The 26,423-nt window shown below is 37.4% G+C and overlaps 1 protein-coding gene and 1 long non-coding RNA gene across 9 annotated transcripts in view; one reads left to right on the plus strand and one right to left on the minus strand.

Moving 5' to 3' along the window:
* Window positions 1-26,423, minus strand: part of CADPS2 (calcium dependent secretion activator 2) — a 539,410-nt gene that overhangs the window by 128,986 nt on the left and 384,001 nt on the right. For all 8 annotated transcript variants that reach the window (XM_042970898.1, XM_042970882.1, XM_042970892.1 and 5 more), the window contains 2 exons: window positions 22,489-22,625; window positions 20,021-20,208 (listed from right to left, as the gene is read on the minus strand). In XM_042970898.1, coding sequence (XP_042826832.1) covers window positions 20,021-20,208; window positions 22,489-22,625 — 325 coding nt within the window. The remainder of the gene's footprint in view (window positions 1-20,020; window positions 20,209-22,488; window positions 22,626-26,423) is intronic.
* LOC122234510 lies at window positions 16,609-22,549 on the plus strand. The gene is made up of 5 exons (XR_006212273.1): window positions 16,609-16,820; window positions 17,079-17,272; window positions 18,358-18,862; window positions 22,057-22,102; window positions 22,461-22,549. It is a non-coding gene; the product is annotated as an uncharacterized LOC122234510 (long non-coding RNA).

Consider the following 26,423-nt stretch of genomic DNA (forward strand, 5'->3'; position numbering starts at 1 on the left):
ATTGCCCTTATGTGTGTGTGTGTGTGTGTGTGTGTGTGTGTGTGTGTGTGTGTGTGTGTGTGTGTGTGTAATCTTTATATTTCCCTGAAGAATAGATAAGAAAAATGTATACTGGTTCACAGTATACATATTACTTGCATCTATAGTGGAAATTTATTTAAAGGAGGTATTTGTAGTCATTTGTTTCAGATTTTAACCTGGAATGAATGCAATCGAACTATTCTGTTTTAGACAGCCTTCAAGGTAAAGGAGTACAATAAATATTTTCCAGATCTACAGAAAACAATGATTAGTCCTTGAGATGACAGTGAAAAGTGTTTTATAGTGGCATCAAATATTTGACAAATTGAATAAATATCCCCTGGATAGAAATATTATAAAATCATACTGAACACAAACTAAAATATCTTAACTTCTTTTCTTCCAAATAAAAATTAAGCTAATGTGAAACTGGAGATTTAATTTTAATTGAAAAAACACAGAAATTCTGAACAGATGTAGTGGTTTATTGTACCATATTTTTGTTTATTTAAGTGTGTTGGCACACAAATTTTAACTTATTTAAAAATAAAAATAAATACTTGAATAAAAGCATATAGAGAAGACAGACCATCTATGTTTCAGGATTTTTGTGCTTAGCCAAATATCCCTATGGAATCAAGGCAAGATCTCATTAAAATTTTTAGAAGTAATTATGAAGACTAAACAGACATCTTCTTTTACTAAGATCAGGATTAAAAGTATAAGATATTTCTAATGAATAATGGATTTAGAATTTATACTATATAAGTTTAAGTCTGCTTGTGCAACAATCATCAAAAATTTTGAACATACGAATTTTAACTTAGTTAATGCAAAGAGAAAGATGTATTGATATCATTCAAAAAGTGTATATTTCAACAAAATGAATCTTTTGGATTTGATAATTAACACTCATCATTTCTTCCTCAATTAGCTTATTTTTCTAAAGATTATATTTTATAGTTCCCAAAGACTTATATATTTATAATTTTAACTAATTTTTAATGTTTATGTATAAAATGGGTAGAAATGATTATGGAAATGCTTCATATAACTTTCCCATAAGGTTTTTATTTGGTTCTCCCACTCTTGTTTTACATACATATGTGTGTGTGTGTGTGTGTGTGTGTGTGTGTGTGTGTGTGTGTGTATCTTTGATGCTTGCAATTAGTCAATTAGGATAAAAGCAATTAATTTTAAAGTTATACCTGAATCATTATGACAAAGACCTTTTATTGATATCAAGGCATCTCTTAAGTCTAAAAATTTCTTTTCCACTATAAATAATTTGTTATTTCAGAAACTCACTGCTGCTAGAATTTATGCTGTGAAATTCTTATAATTATACTTCATCCTTAAATAGGGAAACATCAATTATTTAATTTCATAGAATAATACATTGCATCAGGATGTGAACTCCAGAAAAATATTCAAATATTTTTTCAAATATTTTTAGGAAGGAGAAAAGAAAGTCTGATCTAGAAATTACAAAACAATGAACTTTGAGCTAACCCAATGTTTTATAATAATTTGTAATATTATAGGGGCACCTGGGTGGCTCTGTTGGTTAAGCATCCAACTTCAGCTCAGGTCATGATCTCACAGCTTGTGAGTTTGAGCCCCGCATCGGGCTCTGTGCTGACAGCTCAGAGCCTGGAGCCTGCTTCAGATTCTGTGTCTCCCTCTTTCTCTCTCCCCTCCCCCGCTCATGCTCTGTCTCTCTCTTCTCAAAAACAAATAAAAACATTAAAAAAATTAAAAACAAATTTGTAATATTATAATCATTTGTAATAAAATGGATTTTTCACATAGTAATTCAGAATAAATACCCACTGAGAAAACGATAACACAACCCAGACTTAAAAATAAGTACACTTAAAAATAAGTACAATAATGATCACAAAAGTTCAAGTGGAGAGTTCTATATAAATCATTAACCTGGGAATTTGAGCATTCAGATGAAAACTATAGCCACATTATGTTATTACACAGCACAAAAACTCATACCACGTTGTGGGTGGGTATTTCACCTATGCAAACTTTGATGAAAAAGGGCAAGGAACTTATCTTTAGTTTTCTGATGACTGATATGGTTCTTTGGCTTTGTTCTCTGGCAGACTCCACACAGTTATGTTAGAGTCAACCTTGCTTCAACTGTCAAAGGAGATTGTGATTCACAAGGATACAGCAACTCGTCCTGCCATATCAAACTTCACTTGGGCACCTCACCTACCTCACACAACGGAGCCAGGGGTTTAGGTGATAAAAAGCAAGAAAGGTAAGTCAGGGGAACATCACTTGTGTGAACTTTCACTAAAATAAAGACTGTTATACACAGCGAAGGGCTGCCATTTTAGTGAGATTATTTCATTAGGTATAAATCCGACCAGTTAAACACCGGAGTTAGTATTTTGGACTTGTCCTTATTTACATGCCTTTAGTGCATATACCAGACTACGTACTGAATGTTAGGTATATGGAGTAGGCATCTATACCTAAGTGATGGTAACAAATAACTTAGCTGCAGTCATGCCTACAGGTAACAGCTCCTTCTAAAATTATTCTTCCTAATAAACACAAATACCTCTGTGTCATCAGATCTTCTTTGTCATGGTTGTTATCAAAACAAATATAGCAATTACCAGAAACAAAATTCTTAACGTGCCCCTGGTACTATGCTAGCTGTTTTATATGCATAACATAAGAGGCTCACAGCAATCCATTCTGCAGCCTCCAAGAGAGGAGGCTGCTTAGGGTCAGGGGGGTGAGGTGACTTTCCCAAGGTCATACCGATTATAAGTTCAGAGGCCTGGACTTGAACCTAGGTCTCTTGCATTCCAAATCCAGGGCTCGTAGTGCCCACATCTTATTCTCTTTCCCCGATATTTTCACAGAAAATAATAAAGAGGAAAAAAATCTATGTTAAAAAACGGAAACTGTATCTGAGAGGCAATGTGGAATATTTCAAGCATACTTACTTGAAATACATCAAGTATTGAAATACTTACTTACATACTTACTTGAAATACTTACTTACATACATCAGACATTTTCTATATTACTCACATAAGGCAGCAAGCTTAAAAACTGATAAAATTTAAAATACCTATAGGGCACCTGGGTCGCTCAGTCAGTTAAGCATCTGACTGCATTTTGGCTCAGGGCATGATCTCACAGTTCATCAGTTTGTGAAATCAAGGCCCGGGTGGGGCTCCCTGCACTTGGGATTCTCTCTCTCTCTCTGCCCCTCCCCTGCTCATGTGTGCTCTCTCTCAAAATAAATTATATTAAAAAACAAAACAAAAACAAAATACCTGCCACTGAATCAGTAATTCTATTAAAAAAATCTCAACAAAGTCAGTTCTGAAATTTGTACTTGTAGAAAGCAGCTTTAAGAGAAACTTAAAACAGTTATATATTATGAACATTCATCTAGTAGACCCAAGGTAATAGAAATTTAAAACAATAGCTTTACAAACTTAGCTTATAAATTAGTTTCTGTCAGTTATACCTTCAAAACATATCCTGGTATGGCTGCAGCCTCGTTGGTCTCCCTTTTCTAGTCTTTTCTATGTCAGAGTCTTGGCAACACACTAGGGTGAGCCTTTTCCAAGTATGAGTCATGCTTTGTCATGCGAACAACTCATTGCAAAAGCCCAAACCTTTATAATGCTCCGCAAGACCTGTTAGGACCCCCTCTCCCCACACTTACACTCTGATCTTCTCTACCCCTCACAGCAGACCCCCTGCCCCATGATGGTCTCCTAGCTAGCCCTCAAACACAGAACACATGCCTCAGGGCCTTTGCATATGCTGCTCCCACTTTTCTAGTCACACATGGCTTGCTCACTCCCTTCTCATCTCAACCTAAAGGACTCAGAATCAGTGAGGTTTTCTCTAAACACCTGAGGTAAAGATGTAATCTCCCCTTCCCACAGGTCTCTTCTCCTTTAATATGCTTTACTGCTGCTCACTGTGCATACCGCCATCACCCCACACATGACAGACTTGTTTTTATTATCTGCCTCCTTTGTGCTACAACCCTGGTACCCAGAACTGGCAGACTGATGTTCAATACGGAAGTGCTAAAGACATGAATAAGTGATACACAGAATATAAAAATACCAAGTACAGATTATAAAAATTCATGAATTAGTAATATCAAAAATATGATTGCTTATTAGTATTAGATTATTTGCAATGTTTTAAATCCTATCACAGTGGGTAAAACAGGAAATTTTTTGACGAACAGAACAGGAATTAACTCTAATATTCTGGGTAAAAGAGTTCTAAAAAAAGTTAGCTATATTTACACTTAGCAGAACATTTTTAGTATTTACCTGTCATTTAATTATTAGTGAAATCATTTGCTTTAAATCTCAAAAACAGAATTTTCCCCCCCCGAGATAATAAAAGTAAAATAAATCATGCCTCTTTGACACTGACATCTTTTCAGATGACGTTAAAATATGGTTATTGAAAATTCTACAATAAAAAGCCAATTTTCTGATTCAAATGTTACTTGCAGCTTAATTCTATGACTGATAATTAAATATTAAAGCTGTTCCAATGACACAAAAAGACCTTCTCAGGTACCAAGATTTAAATCTTTCCTTTTTTTCTTGGGGCCTGCAGTTACTGAAGTCACATGATTTTAAGAAAACTGCTCCATGAAAGTTTAAGATATTAACAAATTATAAAATACAGTGTAATAGTAGATGCATTTCTTTTAATTATAGACCCAAACAAGTTATGACATAGAACTTCTTTCTGGCATTACATAATAAACAAATGAACATGTAGTTGGGTCTATGTTAATTGTACTTGATAGACTCTTTAAAAAAAAAAAAAAAAAAGAATTCATACAACGGAATCCTCTGACTGATGCTAAAGAGCCTCATCTTACATTTGCCTCGGGGTCACAGTCTGTTCTCTGAGAAAGAATCACACGCAGGCACGTTCACATGTATAGACACACACGCTACCTTTTCTGAAAAGCAGATTCATCCAAAAATAGTTCCTATACATATTAAGGCCTTATACAAATTAAGTTTATTAAATTCCTACATGAACTAAGCAATCTTACAATGGATTTTGTAACTTGTGCGATTGGTCAATCTGGAAGATTAGGCATTTTAAAACAAATAGAATCCATTATATATGCTGGACATCCTGTCATTACTAGCAACTCTTTTGGTGACAAGTACAAAATAAGCTCTAAATTGAGAAAGATTAAAAAAAGTTAATGTTTATTTATATTGCAGAGAGAGAGGGGGAGAGAGGGAGCCAGTGTGTGAGTGGGGGAGGGGCAGAGAGAGGAGGAGACAGAATTCCAAGCAGGCTCCAGGCTCTGAGCTCGCAGCACAGAATCTAATGCAGGGCTCCAACTCACAAACTGTGAGATCACGACCTGAGCCAAAGTTGGATGCTTAACCGACTGAGCCACCCAGGCGCCCCTGAGAGGGATGTTTTTGAAAGACCACTCAGAACAAGAGAAACAGTATCATAACCCACCTTCTATCATCTCTGATGGCTTTTGGGGTAGTTCAGATAAGAAATTAGTTTCTGTGAAGCTAAGAATTAGATTTCAAGAAAGATCGATAAGGGAAAGTGTGAAAAATGGGTTGCAGAGTCTGTCATTGGAGAAGAGCAAACATTAATGAGGCAATCTGCTTAAATATTTTAATATAGTCTAACCTCATAGCTTCATTTCCCTTGAACAGTTTACAGTTCACACATTTTATGGTCCTTTTTTCCCCAGTATAATACAGACTTTCAGAGGCCCGTAAAGACTGATGAAAACTAATTTAAGTATCTATTTCATCTGGCTCCTAACAGGTTTTTAAAAACGATGGTCCTAACACTCAAGGGTTTTTTGAACAATATAATTTATGAGACCTTGCTGGAGGCCCATGATGTAACCAAGGCACGCCAAGGCGTTTGCGAAGTCTCATAGTAAAGAAATCTGTTTAACTTTCACATCACTTTTCAAAATTATTTGATCATGGGATCTCTCCACAATCCCCACTTCAAAAGACTCATTTAGTGCTGATAAGTATTTGGTTATTTAATGAAAATTGTTAACATATTCATTCTATGGTTATTTCCTTAATCATTTTATCAGCCGGACAGACTCTAGATAGTTAAGGGATAAAAGTGTCCTTGGTTTTATAATCTCTAGAAGCCTGCATATTGCTTGGAAGAGAGTGCTCAGGAAGCTTGTGGGTTGAAGAAAGATACCAGGAGTTACCATTGTAAAGAAAAGTCTGGTAAATACAGATTTCCTTCACCAACGCCTCCCCACCCCCACCCCCGCCTCCGCCTCCGCCCCAGTTCATCAAATAAGTTTGTCCTGGAAGTTTGGTGGCTTGCAGCAAAAGAGATTTTGTAAGCAATGACAGGGCAGATAGCAAAGTTCAAGGTGTGTCTGAGTTTCTTAGAGGCTTTTCACGTGCTGTCTCTTATGAGAATGTAGGACCTCTTAGCTTCCCCTGAAAAAAGTGAGAAGGGGAGAGACACCTGGAGAGTGGCCTTTCGGAATTGTCAACTGGGCCTGCAGCACAGCAGGTCAAAGTCACTTTGCACTTCGTGTAGTTCTCACCAATATCCATTTGTGAACAGAATAAAAAGGAGAGGAAGACACAGCACAAGAATGAGAAGTGACGGGAGAGGAGGGAGAAAACAACAATCTCTCAATTTTGTTCCCTAACCTAGAACACTTCTTAATTGTTTGAAACAAAATGATATCTCATTTGGATGATCATATATTGGTCACATAAATCAGTGTCATTTCCCCTGATTATTTTAAATATCCAGAAGAAATTAATTCGACCCCTATGTTCATTGAGACAGAAGAAGCACTTTCCATGAATTGCAAAAGAAAAAATATTTTGCAAATGAAATTTACAACTCCTATTATCTTTCTAAACACTCCTCCCTCCTAATCCATTCCTTATTTGAATTTCCTACTGTGGCCTGTTTTCTTTGGGAGTTATTAAAAAAAAAAAGATACTTATTCACAAAAAAGCAGTTATCCAACTCTATGAAGATATGTGATCTTGTGACTCAGTTTTTGTGTTTAGTGATGAACAGGTCATAGACCATTATCAAAGTGTTTGATAACTGGGCTCTCCTGGAACCAAACTAAAATCATTACTGCATAGAACTCTAGAATTTAATAGAAATAAAATATCAAGGTGATTTTTAAATAAAAATAAAGAGTATTAACATTGGTAGTGTTGATAGGTCATCTTTGACCCATACCTAATATTATTTAAAAAAACCACAACATTTTAACTAAAGGTCTATATGTACATAACTTAGGAGAAGAATTCAGAAAACCACAAAGACAAAATTTAAAATTTCTTTAAATGTCCCAATCATTTTGTAAATGTAATTCCAGTTTTTGTTCTATAAATCTATACATGCACTGCAAGTCTGATTTATAATTTGAATTTATTTATAATGAACTATAAACCTCTTCTCCTAATGTATGCTTAAAAATTTTTTTAGTTTTATTTATTTATTTTGAGAGAGACAGAGACAGCATGAGTGAGGAAGGGACAGAGAGAGAAAGAGAGAAGCCCAAGAAGGCTCCTCACTGCCTGTGCAGAGCCCAGTGTGGACCTGAACTCACAAAACTGTGAGATCACAACCTGAGCCTAAATCAGGAGTCGGATGCTTAACTGCCTGAGCCACCTGGGTGCCCCCACCATTTATGCTTTTTAATGTAAGTATGATATTTCATGTTATGGAAGTACCATAACTTACCCAGTATTCCATTAGAATTTAGACTTTTTCCTCTATTTCTTCCTACCATGTATACTACCATATATAGAGTAAACTTTTTTTTTAAGTTTATTTTGACAGCAAGAGAGAAAAAGCACGTGTGCACGCGCAGGGGAGGGGCAGATAGAGAATCCCAAGCAGGCTCCATATACTGTCAGTGTGGAGCCTGAGGCAGGGTTTGAACCCATGAACTGTGAGATCATGACCTGAGCCTTCTTCAAGACTCAAACGCTTAACAAACTGAGCCATCCAGGTGCCCCACACATATATTCTTACATATACATAATCTTACACTATAATATTTTTAATCCACCTCTTATTGCTTCTTTAGGGTAAATTCTTGAAAGTACATTGTTGGATAAGTGGTCCTATGGATTGTACTGAATCCACCATGAATGAAAATCCATATGCTGAAGTCCTACAGTAGTCAATGTTACTGTATTTACAGATGGCACTTTTAGGTGGTAATCAGGTTAAAAGAGGTCAGTCATAGGGGTGGGACACTAAACTGATAGGATGGGTGGCCTTCTAAGAAGAGAAAGAGTGGGATTTCTTTTTCTCTGTTATATGAGGACATGGGGGGAAGGAAGTCATTTGCAAGTCAGGAAGAGAGCCTTCCCCAGAACCTGACCATGCTGGGCACCTTGATCTCTGACTTCCAATCTCCAAAACTGTGAGAAAATAAATTCCTAATGTTTAAGCCACCCAACTGATGGAGTTTTTTTTATGGTGGCCCAAGCTAAGACAATGTAATGATGTTTTCAGAAATTTGATACATACTACCAAATTGCTTTTTAAGAAAGCACTTACTTATGTTTGCTCTGTGACCCATGTGCATGAAATGATTCATTTCCCTGCAATCTCATCAACTGTTGTCTTTATCATTTGTTATAATCATTTTCAATTTTATACATAAAAAGAGTATTTCATTGTTTTAATCTATTAATTTCTGGGTGGCAAAAGGATACAATCTTTCTGCTTTACACAGAATCTCTCCACAGGTCATAAAAATCATTGCATTTGATTCATTCAGAATATTTAATTGTGAACTCTACTTACCAAGTGCCCCAACATTTCACTTATAAAATTTGTAAACAGATGGCCACTATCATTCATTTCCTGACTCAACAAATATTCATTGAGTACCTGCCTAGGTGCTGGGGAAAATATAACCAGAACAGAAATGTGTCCTGCCCCAACAGAGTTTATAGCAGGGAAAGGCATTAAAAGAAAAACCAGACAGTAATGCACAATTGCAATAAAGAAGGGCAAAGGTACAAAGCTTTGAGGTAGTATGGATTTTCAGGGAAGGAGTCAGGTTTGGAATGATTTTTCAGCTGAGATGTAACAGACGAGCAGCATTTACTCAGGTGGAACTAGAAGCAGAGGTTGTGGAGAGCATTCCAACAGGTTCTCCATAGTCAAGATGTTCAAATATTTTTTTTCCAAAATGCAAATTTTATATGACTCTTCTGCTTCTAGTATAGTGGGTTGACTTGATACTCCAAAAGCCCCTTTTCACTACAAAACACCTAAACACTGCCAAAGTCATAATAAGCATACAGTAGTTAAATGTGCTGTACTCAGAAGAAAGTTAAAAAAAATTCTCCAAAGCCAGGAAAATGAAAAGGAACCAGAAACTGAAACCAAAGTGGGGGTGCATGTGAACAACAGGGCTGCCTTGGGGGGGTAAATGCTGATACTAAGGAGGCTTTACAGCTATGTTCAAGAGAATGCACCATGGGGTCCGCAACCCCAGGGGCCACTGAACCGGAGATTCCTGCAAAAACTGGGCCCAGTACAAACAACTGGGCTGTACTACCAGTTAAAGGACGGGCCAGAAAGAATCCACATTCTTGTAAGGGGGAGGCAACAAGGAAACCTGTCTGTTTCCACAACATCTAAAGATTGAGGGAACGAGGCTTTCCTGAAAATATGAACCGTATGCCCAACCTCATTAAACTGGGTACTACCTGTGCAATCAAGAAATCCCCAAGATGAGAAACTAAAGTAGCTCCAGTAGCACCTCAATCACCAAGTAAAAGAGCACATCCTCTTTAAAAGAGAGTATTCGCATTCTCAACCAGGCCTTGTAGAATTCTCACAAATTAATTTCAAATACATGTGCCTACTAAAAAAAAAAAAAAAAAGCTAGCTGAATAAGAAAACAGTGACCATGGCAAAAATGTCAGCAGAAACAAGATATAAACGCCTAGAAAATTTTAGTTATTAAAATTGATCAGAATATAAAATAATTATAAAGGTCTAAGGGGAAAAGGAGGGAGAGATAAAAACTAAAAACCAAGAATCAAATGAGAGAGGTTCAGAAATGATGAAATGGGGGTGCCAGAGTGGCTTAGTCAGCTGAGCGTCTGACTCTCGATTGCAGTTCAGGTCTTGATTTCACAGTAGTGCAATCAAGCCCCACATGGGCAGAGTGGAGCCTGATTAAGATTCCCTCCCTCCCTGGATCATGCATGCACGCACTCTCTCTCTCTCTCTCTCAAAACACAACAACAAAAAACAAACAAAACAAAAATCAAATGGATTTTAAAAAGAACCAAATAGAAATTCCCAGAACTAAAAAAAAAATTGAAATTAACAATTCAGTGAGTGGGTTAAAAAGTAGATATCCTCACTAAAAAGAGAATGAGATAGAGTAAGGGTTGGCAAAGTATAGTCTACCACTTGTTTTTATGAATAAAATTTTATTAGAACACAAACCACACCCATTCATTTACATATTACTCTTGGCTGTTTTTGCACTAAAACATACACTTGAGCAATTGTGGCAGAGATCATATGGCCCACAAAGTCCAAAATATTTATTATGTTTACTATCTGGCCCTTTATAGAAAAACTCTGTCAAGTTCTTTGAAGATAGAACTGAAAGTATTACCCAGAATGCAACTGGAGAAATAAGTAGAATATGTATTACAGACATTAAAACATACATAAGATAAATGCCTCATATATGGATATTTGAAATTTCAGAAAAGAGATTAGGGGAGAACCAACATTGAAAGAGATAACAATATTCCAGAACGATGGCAAACATGGATCTTCACACCCAAATCAAGGTAAATTCAAAGAAATCTGCACTTACTCAATATCAGGGTACATGGATCAGAAATCCACAGGAACCCCCAAAAGTATACATGAAAAGAAATCCACATGTAGATATGTTATAGTGAACCCACAAAACACTAATGAACAAAATAATCTTGAAAGTATCCAGAGAGGAGAGACAAATCCACATCAAAAGAATGGCAATTAGATTGCCAACAGCTTTCTTTCTCATAACAAAGGAAGCCAGAAGAGAACGAAGTATTATCTTTAAAGTTTTGAGAGAAAGTAACAGTCAATCTAGAACTGTACACCTAGCAAAATTTTCTTTGAAAAAATGTAGAACACACACAGTTCCAAATAAAAATTCACTATCCATAAGTGCTCCATAATAGGAAATTCCAAAAAATATACTTCAGGAAAAAAGGAAAAAATTCTAAATCAAAGCAAGTGTTGAGTATAAAATAGAAAACAAATAAACAAGGATACAACTGAAATACCAGAGAATTAAAGCATAGACAGTAAAGGTCTCTCTACTCTTTAGAAGGAGAAGAAGTGTGTTGATTAGCATAAAACTTAAAAATTTTTTAGCAACATGCTTGGTAAAATCTCAAATGTTGGAAAATGTAAGCTATTGAGGGGGAAAAAAAACAGAAGAAAAGAACCTGGATAAAACAATAGGGCAAGAAAGAAACAAAAAGCCTACAAACATGAACCAAAAAAAAAGAAAGGCCAAAATAAAATGGTAGAAATAAATTCATTTATATCAATATACATAATTGTAAACGGACTAAACTGATTAAAAAACAAATTGTCATACTGGAGAATTAAATCAGAATCTAGTTTGCTATTTATAAAATACACTAAAACACAAGAATACAGAAAGGCTAAAAGTATGAATAAACATATCAGACAAATACCAAAAGAAGGCTACATTAATAACCATCTTAATACACTCGAATGCAAAATACATTAGTTGTAAAAAGGGTCATTATTAAACAATGATAATTCCCATTCTCTAGGAGGATTTAACAATTTTAAACTTGAATGTACCTAATAAACAGCCTCAAAATATACAAAGCAAAAATTGGCATAAGCAGGAGAAAGAATCCACTATGGCACCTACAGCTTTCCACTTACCAGACGGGGGAAAATGCAAGATGAGCTTGGAGCATGTTTTAGTACCTATCATAGGGAGTCAGTCTGAAAGAGCTCTCAATGGCTCAAGCTGGAACCATTTGAGCAACAAAATAAAGCAGTATCAGATTATAACCCAAAGTACAAAATAACTACATATGAATCCTGATTAATATAGATAAATGTTTGACTGAGTAAAGAGAGAGAAGACAAATTTCCTTGAAGAATTCCAAATAATATATCTAGTTGGTCCTCCCTCCAGGAAAGTGGCACTCTCCCACTGAGTGTGAGTTAGACTTAGTGACTTGCTTTCAAAAACTAGTGTTTAGAGAAAGCAAAATAATATCTTTGCAGTGGAGAATCTGGGCATGCACTACCTTTCCCCAGTGACCCTAGAGTGAAGATGACCAGTGATGTCTTGGGGTTATCAAGGACTTCCTGAGATGAGACAGTATTTTATCTCTTTAAAATCCCATAACCTCAATCTAATCATGAAAATGTCCCACAAACCCAAACTGAGAGATATCTGACAAAATACTCGACCAGAACTCTCCCAAACAGTCAAGGTTGTGAAAAACCAGAAAAGATGCAGGAACTCCACAGATCAGAGGGGACATGACAACTAAATGCAACAGGGGTGGCAGACTGAGTTGGACCTTGGAACAGGAAAGAAAAAAATAGGACACAAAAAAATGGGCTAGTGAAACCCAATTAAGAACTACTGGTTAGGTAACAGTTACATGCTAATGTTCGTTTCTTAGTTTTGACAAATATACCATGTTATTATGCGACGGTAACAGGGGAAACAAATATAGAAATTCCCTGCAACATCCTTGCAATTTTTCTGTAAATCTAAAATTATTTTTCTAAAAAGTTGGTTTTTTAAAAAAAATTAATGAAAAGGGAAAAGAGTAGTATAGTTCAACAAAGCCAAAATCTACTTCTTTGGAAAGACTAATAAAGTTTACAGAATTTCTGGCGAGATGGATTGAGGGGGAAAAGAGAAGATAAAAATAAACAACATTATAATGTACAAAAAGTAGGCAGAGCAAAAAGTACAAAGAATGTCTTGAACTTAGTATCAATGCATTTGAAAACTTCGATAAAATGCACTATTTCCTAGAAAACCATAACCCGACAAAACTCACTCAAAAAGATAGAAGGAAAGCCTGTATAGCTAACTACAAAATTAACTAATGTGATAGGTAAAAATCTTTCCATCTAGAAGTCTCAAAGCCCAGATGGTTTTAAAGAGGAGTTACTGATAATTTTTAAACAGTAAGTCATTTGACGTCTATACAAAACAAGCTACAAAGTTCCCAAACTCACTGTATATGGCTATCTATGGTAACGTGAATATCACATCCCAATAAAAGCCGTATGAGAGAGGGAAAAAATAGGCCAATTTTGTGCATCAACATAGATCTAAAAACCCTAAACTGGCAAGAGTACTAGTAAATGGTATAGATGTGCACAGATAGTTGTGTTTGTTTTTATGTAACAGCATTACATATTATGTTCTTAAAAAAACTTTAGTATGTTAGAAAGTTACATGAAAATCCAACTCAAGACCTCAAACTTTTCCACACCTAAGTCTAGATGCTAAGAAGGCGCTAAAGGCCCTGAGTTTAAAAAAAGCTGGTGTAGTTCTTGCTTACAAGAGCTAATTTACAAGGTAAATTAACCTGATTTACATTCTAATGCATATTAAAAAACCCTTTGCCGTGTCTCTTCCTTAACGATTTACCTTCAGTGGGCTCTTTTATGCATTATTTCAGAAAAATCTAGGAGCTGTGTGCTGCGAATGAATGGTGTGGAAGGAAAACAGGAAACTGATTAGGTGATTTTAATAACTATATTCTTCAGGTTGCATTCTGGCAGCTTACTTATTACCCTTGATGACTGGGTTCTTGACTCCTGCTTTTGGCGAGGTCTTTGCCACTGTCCCATTAGACCCACAATGTTTTCCAGAAACATGAGGTGGGCACAGCATTGATGTAATTATTCACAATGAACAGATGGGAAACTGAGGCTCAGACAGGACCAACTGCTCAAAAGGAAATAGCTCATAAGTAGGAGAGCTGAAGACAGATGTTCTGTTTCAACATACTATGTCTTTCCACTTAACTGCTCACTTTCTTTGTGTTGTTTTGAAAGGCATAATTACCTTGCTCTAGTATTGAACTCAAGGCTGGGTGGGGATAGATGTTATTGCTAGGCAAGCCTGACTGAGACAGATCTGAGGTTATTCTATAGTTTCTGAGAGAATCAACAAAGAACCCTCAGAGTATATTTAAAAGGCACTCATTGGGGCGCCTGGGTGGCTCAGTCGGTTAAGCGGCCGACTTCGGCTCAGGTCACGATCTCGCGGTCTGTGAGTTCGAGCCCCGCGTCGGGCTCTGTGCTGACAGCTTAGAGCCTGAAGCCTGTTTCAGATTCTGCGTCTCCCTCTCTCTCTGACCCTCCCCCGTTCATGCTCTGTCTCTGTCTCAAAAATAAATAAACGTTAAAAAAAAAAAATTAAAAAAAAAAAAAGGCACTCTGATCACTATCCCTTCCCCTTCTGTGCACATACGATGAAATCTGTCCACCTGGACGCATTACATAAAGATGAACCTTGCTTATGGCATTTGATCTGGTTGCCCACCTGTCCCAGAAGTGAGTCTCCAGATTCACAACTGATGTGACATTTACACTTATTTTCTCTAAGTCACATATGAAAGACTAGAATTAAGAAATGGTAAGGAAAAAAAAAAGTGGTAAGGAAAAGTTTTGATGAGCCTGTTTGATTCAATTATCTATTATTTTACTCAAACATGCACCACTGTTCCTAAAATTAAGAGACAGGAAGTTAAGGCACCATTGCTGAAGTGATACGTCAGAGGAAATGTTACCTGTGAAGATGGAGACATCATCATATAATAATATGATTGATCCCATGAAGGCTGCCTACTACTCTGTGACGTAGTCTGGAGTCCACAAAAAATCAAGATTATTTTAAATATAAACTCTAGTCATGTTACAAACCCATCCCTACACTTGAAAGCGCATCTGAGCTGGCTTTTGTCAGACGTGCAGCAGCTCTAAGGCGGGCCCACTAAACTGTGGCCAAGCCAGTGAATACTCTGTATACATACCTTACATTAAACTGACACATAAAAGCCATTTTGTGTTGCTGCTTTAGCTTCTCCACCCTCAGCGTGACTAGCAAAACCAAGATGCATAACCACACATATCAACCTAGAACTTTGCCCTATAATGCATAGTCTCTGAAAGTCTCTTTTCTCCTTCCTGTCAGTCCTTAGTGTCACGATCACTGAGTGGCTCTGTTATTCACAGACGTGCGGCTATCATCCTGCAGGAATGTGTCTGTTTCTGTCCTTGACTCACTTTTTTCTTTCTTCCTTTCTTTTTCTCTCTCTTCCTCCATCTTAGTACCAGCCAGACCTTTTCTGTTTAACTCTATTCTTTTATTCCTGAAACACTCCGAGTGCTATTCAGAGAAGATGGGTCGGCACAGAGCACCTTGAGAGCTCAATGCTGTGTAATAGGATGTGCTCCCGGAAAAATTTCAGATCCAGACGGCACTGTTGTCCTTCACTTCAGTCAATGACAAAAGGCAATCTTTTTTCCTTTTGAATTTTTGACAGAGGTAGCTCAGGTAATGAGCAAAATGGAGCTCTGAATGTGTCTTGACAGATAAAAACGATCATAAAGAGAGACTATGGCAAATACTGTACAAAAGTCGGACTTGACATTGATGGTATTTTTAACAAAAGTCTGTATAAATATCAGATACTGCAGACTCGGATAAGAGAAGCTTATTTTCATAAGGCGAGGTTGCTAAAACCTGAATATTCTATCAGCAAAGAAATGAAGATTATAATTACATATGCACTGAAATATTTCCACTTAGCATGAGCTATCACAGCTCTACCTATTTTTCACGTTTTTTTCTCCTTACAGTTTATGTCCCTGTGGCTGGGTGGCAAAGGGAAAAAGCACTGTTAGAATAACAACTAATAAGTACCGATAATTATCCAGTGTCTTCATATTAGCATTTCCCCTTTAACACACGAGAACTTGGGAGTTTCAGAAAGATTAAGTGATTTGCCCAAAATGGGTCAGCTTGCAGATTTCAGAGTTAGATTCAAGTAGTGACCTTTTGCCTCTTTTTATTCTTTCACTGTGATGGCATGACATTTCTGAATGACATCGTACCTGTCAGCTTATCTTAGATAATTTCTACCTCAAACTGAGGTTCAAATTTCCCTAAAACTGCATTTCTTCCTTTCTTTTTTAAGCTGCACGTGACCTAAATGTTGAATCCCAGACTGACCCGTATTTGTTTTATACCATGCAGAGATATCTGAAAATGTACACATTTTAACCCAGAAAATGGATTTATGTTAAGCATAACACAAGCATGAACATATAAGCACACCTTATATTATACTTTGCAGTGTACCATTATAAAGAAAACAATAGCTTTACAGAATAAAAGTAACTATGGCAACCTATAGATTCAAATCAGCCTGTCTCCAAGGTGGCAGTTCCCAGTTGCCTCAGTAACTTTCCATTAAAATGTGTCTCAAACATACACGTTTTGGGGAAGCATTAGCCGAATGTCCTACTTAAGGTTCTCAACTTAATTATCCCTTTCAGTGTTAATGATGAAAATAATCTGATCATACCAAACTCTTTGGGTAGGTCTGTTTCAGTACAACCTTCTCAGCCTCTTGCATTTCGGAATCCTGCCTAACTAACATTGCGAGACGTATCTTTTGACATCCATTGGTCAGGAGGAGGTAAGACGGAGCCAGGAGCTAAGAAACAGTTTTAGTTTAAAAAAAAAAAAAAAAAAAAAAAAAAAACAGAAAAAACTGCTCATGTTGGCTATTGATTAGTGATCCTGACTGTCCCCTGTTGTTGCCACCCCATTACCCTCCACCCCCCCCCCCACCAAAGTTTATGGAGTGCAGATGGTTTAGTTTAGGGTAATGGGAAATGACTACAATCTGCAGTTTCCCCTTAATTCTCAAGTTAAGGTTGTGTTCCATAATTAGGTTCCAGATCCTGAGACCAGGATTGGTTTTCATTTACTGTGGAATGAGAATGGCAACAATGACAACTTCAACTCAGCAAATACTTACTGTGTGCCCACAATGTACAAGGCAGTGTGGTCTCCTCCTGCAGAGCACAACAGGTGAACGAGAGCTGGGTTTTGCCTTTAAAATATGACCTACTAGGATAGAAGCAGGTGAGTGTGGGCATGGATGCAGCATGTAGGTATGCAGGATAAAGTTCATAAGAAAACTACAGGCATAAGGTTTTTAGTGTTTAAGTTAACTGAAGCTTTCTTTGAGGAGCTTTATGATACAGGACGATTACAAATTTGGGAAACGACAAATAGGACATGATGAATAAATGAGTTGTCTGGGGTAAAGATTATATATGGAGGCATACTGGGAGAGAAGTCTGGGTAGATCAGACAAGAAATATGTTGAGAAAACCCTAACAATATAGATTGGAACTTATCTTTAATTTCATAATCAAACAAGAATCACTGAAGTTTTTTGTAAAGGAGTAGAATAAAAGTTAATCTGTAATTTTGAAGGTGATTGCTAGACTTTTGTAGGGAGGGCAAAAAGCAGCAGAGAGGGGTGCCTGGGTAGCTCTGTTGGTTAAGCGTCAGACTCTTGATTTCAACTCAGGTTGTGATCTCATGGTTTCTGAGATCAAGCCCCACATCATGATCTGCATTGAGGGTGGAGCCTAAGATTCTCTCTCCCTCTGCCCTTCTCCCTGGCTTGTGCTCTCTCTTAAAATAATTTTTTTTTTAAAAAGCAGTAGAGATGGATGGGGTGCCTGGGTGGCTCAGTCGGTTGAGCCTCTGACCTCAGCTCAGGTCATGATCTCATGCTCTGTGACTTAGGGCCCTGCGTCAGGCTCTGTGCTGACAGCTTGGAGCCTGGAGCCTGCTTTGGATTCTGTGTCTACCTCTCTTTCTCTCTCTGCCCCTCCCCTGCTCATGCTCTCTCTCTCTCTCAAAAATGAATAAACTTAAAAAAAAATTAAAAAAAAGCAGTAGAGACATGTATAAAGATAAATAAGCAAGAAAAAAATGAAGGCTTGAATTAGGATAGTGCAATGAAAATGATAAAAAAGCGAACTTGAGGAGTGCTCAGTGTTGACACTGGCAACAGACTGGGTCTAGAAGGTAAAAGCAAAAGATGAATGGAAAATGAATACGTCATTAATGGAAGTGATATTAACATAACTAGTGAAGTCATTCATTCACTCATCAAATGTTTACTGAGCACTTATTTCGTTACTCTTTGCCAGGTACCCTGCTAAGAGCTCCAAGAGGTACAGAAGCTGGTCTAGTGAGATGACAGACTTATTTAATACACAGAGTTGAAAGTACCAGAACATTCAAGCCATCCATGGTCAATAGAGACCTATAGTTTAGAAGAGTCATTGGGATGGAGTTGTCTGTAAAAAGAGAGGTCGCTGTGGAAAGGGGCAAGATCACTGAAGTACAATTTTTCTGTGAAGTAGAAAAATTCTCAGAAAGAAGAGCAAGTTCAAGAACAGATGTGAGAAAAGAGCTATCCTGTACCTGGGAGTCTGGAGGAACAAAAATTATTAGCAAAGAGATGGTCAAAAATAAATAAGGGGAGAGCCGACATGAGGCGGTATGGCACCAGGGAGATAAGCAGCAGTTCAAGCAGCACAGACCCTGGGAAATTCAAGAGCATCATCTTTTCAGTGGGAGTAGCGAAGGTGAAGCCGGAGAAGAGGTTCCTGGATTAGGTCATTATGCAATCTATTTCAAGAAGCCTTGTTGGTAAGTGAGGAGCTAGAAGCCAGAAGCAGATGGGGGGAATGGAGACAGAAGATCGGTTGGGGAGATAAAGAGAACAATGGAAAGGTAGCTTGACATAATAACAACACTTACGACAACATAAACTACCAGTTAACATTTTTTTTGACAAATCATGTGTCAGGCAGTGTTCTAAGTACCTGACACATACGAATGCACTTAATCCCTAGCCAATTCATGACTTCTGAGAAAGATGCTATGTTCTACCTTTCTGAAGGACAGGGAAACCCAGACACTTCACTAGATGATGAAGCTTACCCTACCTCACACTGTTAATTTGTATTCCTTTGAACTCAGCACTCTGACTTCAGAGTCCCTTGACCATCCTGTAATGCTGTGAGGCTAGCAAAAACTTACACAGGTTTGTGGGAAGAAAGGAAATAGGAAGATGGAGAGATGGAATGATGGTTGAAACAAGCCAAAAGGGGGATGGGATAAGGGGTAACCCCTTTGTGGGAGGAACCCTAATAAGGCTCCCTGGAACAGGATGAAGAAAAGGTAGGGAATGAGACATGGAGAGATTTTAAGCTCAGAAGCACATAGCTGTGGGGGGCCTGTATTAGGTGATTTTTTTTTTGTCCTTTTGGTAAAGCAAAAGGTGAGGTCACTGGCTCAGGGTGCTAAAACGGGACACCTGTTCCTAAGGTACAGAGCAGGAGCTAAGAGGAGACTCCCCATAAACCTCCTTATTTATCTTGCTTTATCAATGAAAACTTATTCCACAGTGGAAAGGCAAGGATGGACCATTAGGTATACACGGACCTATCAACAAGTTCTACCCAGACATACATATGCATCATGATGAAAATACAGAGGACACTTCAGCTGTGCAGACCTGAGTGCGAGGTGGTACCTAAGAACTAAAAGGCAACTTCTAATCTCCTAGATATTCTCTTCCTTTCTCTTTCAAGTGGCTTCAACGGCAAAAAGAAACATAAAGTGCAGCCAACCTAAATCAACAGCATATTGATGTACATTTTTCCTTTGTGGGTTTTTTTTCCGTCTCTTGCAAGAAGTGCTTGCTATTTAAAATCTGTTACTAGGTGATAGTGGCAAAGCACATTTTTCTCTCTTCCCAAGTCAACCCTACATATATCACCGCGTGTTTGCAAGTAAAAATACCTGTTGCCATGCACGTGAGAGGCGCAGAATGCAAAGCTGTAATGGAGCAGGGTTGGGTCAATGACAGCACCGTTTTCTGAATGTTCCATCAGTTCTGTAAGGTAGCAGAGATGTCTGTGACAGCCTCTCACACCATAACGGGCACAGTACTCATCTAACACAAAGACTTGGCCAGGGCTAAACCAACCCTGCAAAAGAAAAAAAAAATTCTTTTTCTTTCTGTACTAGGATTTGCTTTTCTGTAGGCACTCTTAGACATTATAAGAAGAAGCTGCATCAAAGTGTCTTTTGATATATTTTTTTTATTAGTAGCATGTTGCATGTTATTTTCAGAAAGCTAATGTCAACAGTTTTGGACCTGATCTGGGACACTGGTCACCTAATACCATTCTCTCTTTATTGCCATGGCAAGGCACGGGAAACCGGTTTTTCTCCACCGTCATTCAAAATTAACCAAATTTATTCACAGTATCTAAAATTGTCAGTCACGAAGAATAACATTCTGACAAACTTCGATCCACGAATGAGTCAAATAAAAAGAGAATGGTAAATCAGACACCATAATCGAAACTGCCGAGTTGCCAGAAGCACTTTTATAAGAAAATTCTAGTTAAGTCTAGCAGCAGTAAACATATGCTATTTGGAAATTTACATTTTTGGGACATTGTTCTCGTTCTGTTTGTCCTTCTGTGACCAATATAACAGAGTTAATGTTTTATAATAGTTTTTGGTGTTCTTGAAACGAGATGTGAAAGGTGTGTGTGTCCGTGCACTTGTGTGTGCGTGCACGTGAGCCAACTGAACCAGCAGGTAGTGTCTGCTTGGCTAATACTGGAGGGCAGGGTTAGGCAGAGTTGGTTCATAAAATGTTTTGATGGATTATATGAACTAAGAAATAAATGGTTTTAAAAGGGGGCAGGATAATGGTACAAGAGAAGGAAAAGATTGGTGAGAAATGCAGAAAGCTAAGACAGCAAGAACACTAAGACGGAGAAAAACAAGCTCTCAAAAACTTACTGTGCTGATGGTACAGGCACCGAACTGGACATACAATATTACGCGCTCTCTATAATATTAGAGCCATCGTGCCTGGTAGTTACTATGCTCTCCCTGTCACAGCCACATAAGCTACAATGCAGCAACATTTAGTGAACTGCTCGAGACACTGAAAGTCGGTTGTCGGGCCATGATTTACATCCAGGACCATCCATCCTGCCTCCAAACACCCTTTTCTCATCACACCATGCTCACTACCCTCTAGATGCAGTTGAAGACACACTGTAGTGCTCTCCTCAGACTCCTTATGACACGTGGGGTCATCCACTTAACCAAAACAACTTTTGTAATTCAGTACCCAACTCCACTGAGTGGAAATCCACCAGGGAAGCCCGTCATTGATGTCCACTGTGTGTGTGCTTGTCCCCGGAAAGGCACCATCAGGTCTTGTGATGATTTCACTCTCCATATAACTGTAAAGTTTGGGCTGGATCAGGTTTAAACCATGCACGTAGTGTACTTAATAATGAATGTACAAATGACTTATCAGGACAGTAAACTGGGATCACAGCAGTAAGTGGTTTTAATTCCTCCTGCCTATTCAAACATGTCCAATGAGCTTGGAGCACATCCTGTCGAAAATCTTACTTTAAAGAGACCGTAGCTTTATTGTAGGTAGCTACCATGCCATGTTCAGCAGTCAAAAGACTATGTGGTGATGGAAACAGGCATATTCAGGCTGGACACATTTCAGAGCAATGGCCGCTGACATACATCCTTGGAAAGGCACGTGCAATTCCTAGGCTACAGTCTAATGCCCACATTCTGAGGGGTCAAGCATTCCTTCTATATGTAAACGGTACTTTATATGCCAAATTCTGCCTGGTTTCAACACACAGAGAGTAGCAGTTTAGCTACTTGATTTAGTTTTCTTAAGGAATTCAAATTATCTTTGGAAGGTTAAAGGAAACCAAAGCTTTCTTGTTACATGTTGCCCTGTCATATCATTTATCCCACTGTTTCTTTCCCCCGCCACTTAGGTTGTCTTTCTAGAAAGAGGAGAGAAACGAAAGATATCAGCATTTGGTGAGACTTTAAACCTTAAAATGTCTCTACAGGTATTAGTAAATCCTATCCCAGAGGTGTGGGTTTTTTTTTTTTTTCTTTTTTTTTTTTTTTTGCCTTCATTAAAGCCTTTATTTTCATTCAGCCTTCTCCAGAGGGACTGATAAACCACAAGTCAGTGTCTGTTTGAGTCTATTCTCCTGTCTATTGAGTGGCACAGCAGTGGTCTTCAAGTGTATAATTTTCAAATTGGGAGGCAATCGATTGGAATCCTTTATCCCTAACTCCCAACTACAGTTATTAAAGGGGTCAGGAATAAAATGCCGCTTCATAACAAGTGTTTCTCACTTAAAAAAAAATCTTTCATTCTAACCTACAGGGAACTGGATGGACAGACTTGTACTCACCAAGCAAGAATAGGAATCATTCAGTCTGTGATCCAAAGTCTGCCTCTGGAGTAGTCTAAAAAGGAAGGCGTGGTCAAGCTTGCAAGGATTAGCAGAAATAAACTCATCCATACCATGTTTCTGAAAACGGTCTGCATCTGTAAATCCAGAAAAGCATGTATAACACATTTAGTTTCCTGGCTTACTCATGGGCAAATACAGGTTTTGAACACAAAATGCATGCCTCATGATAACACACTATTTTCTATTGCAAAAAATAGGATGCCAGGAATCCAGCATATTAACATAAATTGCAATTTTTCTGCAGCCTAGTGAAAAATGATCTGGCAAAATCTGCAGATCATTTGAAATGAGGAAATCCTACTTTCAATCAGAGCCTCTTCTAATAGTCATCACAGAAATAATCTTATTTTCCAATCTTAAGAAAAGTAGGTACATTTTAAGTATGTGTTTAAAGAAGGAATTGACTGGAAAAGAACCCAGGTCTAGTCATAAAAAAATAGCAATGATGGCTAGAAGCTTGCTTTCCAAATGGCAAACTAGGACAGAAATGAACACACAGGCTTCTGCTGGATCACTTCCAGTCTTTTTTTTCTTTTTCTTTTCTTTCTTTCTTTTTTTTTTTTTTTTTTTGAGCCTTTAATGGGACCAACCTTCATGTAGAAATGGCACTGAATGCTCTCAAGCTTCAAGTTTAAGAGATAGGAAAAAGGGAGCATCATGTTTGTGCAAATACGCAGACAAAGCATAACGTCCCAAATGGCACTTCAATCAAAGACCCAAATTTCTTGTTCTTTGCAGATTGCATCTTTCAACGCCTGCAGACCCTGCGGGTTTATCAAAAGGCAAGCTTTTAGGACTGCTTTCATTAATGGTATGTTTTGTCAAAGTCTTCAATGTGAATTATTTACTAAGTAGAGAGAAAAAAAGACACACACCACCCAAAAGGAGTGCTGGGGTGTTACTACATTAGCTCTGTTAGAAATGTAGCGCGCATCAGGCAAGCAATCAGTTATCAGGGTAAAAGTGGACTCTCCTGACAATGGTGGGGCCGAGGCTCCATTGTTCCTTAAAATTCATAGACAGATCTGATTCTGGTCATCACAAGAAGTAGAGTCCTAAATGTAAGCCAAATGTAATTTTTAAAACCTATATGGTACAATCCTAAAATTGTAAAGGAAGGAAGACAAAAGTTTATTGATTAAACGCAATTATAGAGTCAGGCTCATAATAAAACTCAATATTGATCTGTGGACATGATGCTAACATAATCAGTCACATTTAGATATTTAGCCCAGATCATATTGATCCTATGTCAAGTTCAACTTTCAGCCATATTTGTGGATGGAAGAACTATGTAATTCAAGCTGAAGGGTCTTCAGAATCACATTAAAAAAAAATCTCACATCAGTGCAGATGTGAATGCAGCAAGTTAGCAATGAATGGGTGTTCATCGATGATGTAAGGTATTGGGTTGTGATGCATGGAGAAACTGCCATATGTATTCCCTTGGATTCACTAATTACTTAACTGAATGATTAAATGCATTACATGTGGTAAATTAGTATTAACTGGATGAACACCAAATGTTATTAAACTGCTCTTCCTGAATTGAGAAATGAGACAATCCAACTTCTCTTGTACTTTATTTGTATGTATAATAGTCTTTCAAAATAAAGTTACATATATAATAATGCAAAAATAATATCAAATTAGTAGACAGCATATTGAAAAATGCAAGGTACATATATAATAAAACTGTTATTTTGTGTTCTAAATAATCTTAGAATCTTCATTTCTCCGTTTGAGAGAAAAAAATCTTTTAGTAACATCTTTATGAAATTACTAGTTTTATAAAACATCTGAATTTTATTCATTATTTCTTTCAACGGAGAAGGTCATAACAAGCAGTTAAAAATAACACTCACTTAAGGCTTATCTGTTGAGAATAGGATATACAATAAATTTCACAGAAAATCCACAATTCTTTTACACTTCTACAAAATACATACATTACATACATAAATACATACAATACATTGTACATAATTCTCTTTTTGCTTCCACCCTTTATAGAGGTTTATAGAAGCAAATTTTTTTTTCATTTTAAAGCAAAGTGTTTACAGTCTTTCAATAAAATCTACAAGGTCCTGAAAAATATGACTTATGGTTCATTTCTGCAATCAAATCATATTTTTAAAAATGAATTTACTTTACGAAGTATTTTCCTCATGAAATGTAACTCTAAACCACACATTTACCTATGTGTTAAGCCCTTCTGAATCACACACATGAATGAAAAATTATTTTGTCAACAATTGGTTTTCGTGATAAAAATATTCCTAATAGCAGTTTAAGTCACAAAAATGGACTCCATATCAACAGTGATAAAATACGCAGGCCAACAAAATTCTATTAAAGAAAGAAACCCCACAGTCTCGCTGGGGCTATATTTCCATGAAAGTGAAATGTATTCTTAGGGATTGCCCCATCTTCAAAATACAGGCTGCAAAGACCAAGCTGTTCTACTTTCTTTTTATACCTTATAAGCACAATTTGAAATACTTCATGCAAATATATTTCACCATGCACCACTGATTCATTAGTTTCTATAAACTCATGAAGAAATAAATTTTGAAAAAGCAACAGTTTTGATCTCTGTGAGAAATATTTCACTTTAAAACACCCGCTCATGAACCAAAGTACAATAGGAAAACTATTGTTGAAATACTATCTAGTTTCTTATTTCTGTACAAGAATATTTTCATGTAGTTTTCTCTTGGCGTAACATATCTACATTTACTCTTAGAAAATGCAGAGATATCATCTGGATATCAATTACATAACCAAATGCAAAGCTTGGAGACCGGCTTTAAAACTGGGTTATACTCGATTATCTTCAATTAATGTTTATTATAACACAAAATTATGGTGACTAGTTTTAAATGAAAAATTATTCATGGCACTAATCAAAAGTTCACCGATAAGGACAAATTTCAGTTCAGTTTGTCTTCCGAAACGGTGTAAGAAAATTATCAAAAGAAACCGACGAGATTTGAGCTTGAACAACGCACTGCAAAACTGTCAAATTGTGATGATTAACCTATGGACTAACTACAGATGTGGGACATGGTAATTGAGGATACTGGTGGAGAGTTTCTATGGTAACAGTTGGCTATATGCGCCAGCGTCTTTAGGTGGTACTGTCACCAGGTGTGGTAAAAGTGGATGGAATAAAACCCAAATTGAGAAAGATTATTATTTGCTATAGATTTATGGAATTATAGAGGCTTATTCAAACGGAACCTGAAAATTTAAATTTGTCATTAGGGTAACAGCTGTTGGAAGTCCAGGGAAAAGAATGAGTAGGCTGACAGTACCAATTTAAACAGTTAACACTGACTTGAAAACAGCTAGCCTAGGAAACGACGCGAGGACTATTAGCAGGCTGGTAGGCCCCCCTGTGGTGTGTGGGAGGGGGCTCTTCGGTAGACACTGACCACAGCCAGCCCCTGTGTGCTCAAGAATGCAAACATGAGGATAGGCATCTAAAGTCAGGATGTGAGGGGGAAAAAAGTTAACTGAAGGGGCACCTGGGTGGCTCAGTTGGTTAAGCGTCTGACTTCACCCCAGGTCATGATCTCACAGTTTGTGAGCTCAAGCCCCGCGTCAGGCTCTGTGCCTGGAGCCCACTTAGAGTTCTGTGTCTCTCCTTCTCTCTCTGCCCCTCCCCTGCCCCTGCTCACACTGTGTCTTTCTCAAAAATAAACATTTAAAAAAATTTTTTTAAAAATCAACTGAAATGTTTCTTCTTTTGCAACTAATTCTAAGGATGGTGTGTGTGTGTGCGTGCACGCATGTACGCTCACTGCTCTTGGTGTTGAGAGAAATTAGAATATAAAACGGGAGAAAAGGATGTGAGGGAGGGGCAAATG

The sequence above is a fragment of the Panthera tigris genome, chromosome A2 (genome assembly GCF_018350195.1).
Source record: "Panthera tigris isolate Pti1 chromosome A2, P.tigris_Pti1_mat1.1, whole genome shotgun sequence".
In the NCBI taxonomy this organism is placed as follows: Eukaryota; Metazoa; Chordata; class Mammalia; order Carnivora; family Felidae; genus Panthera; species Panthera tigris.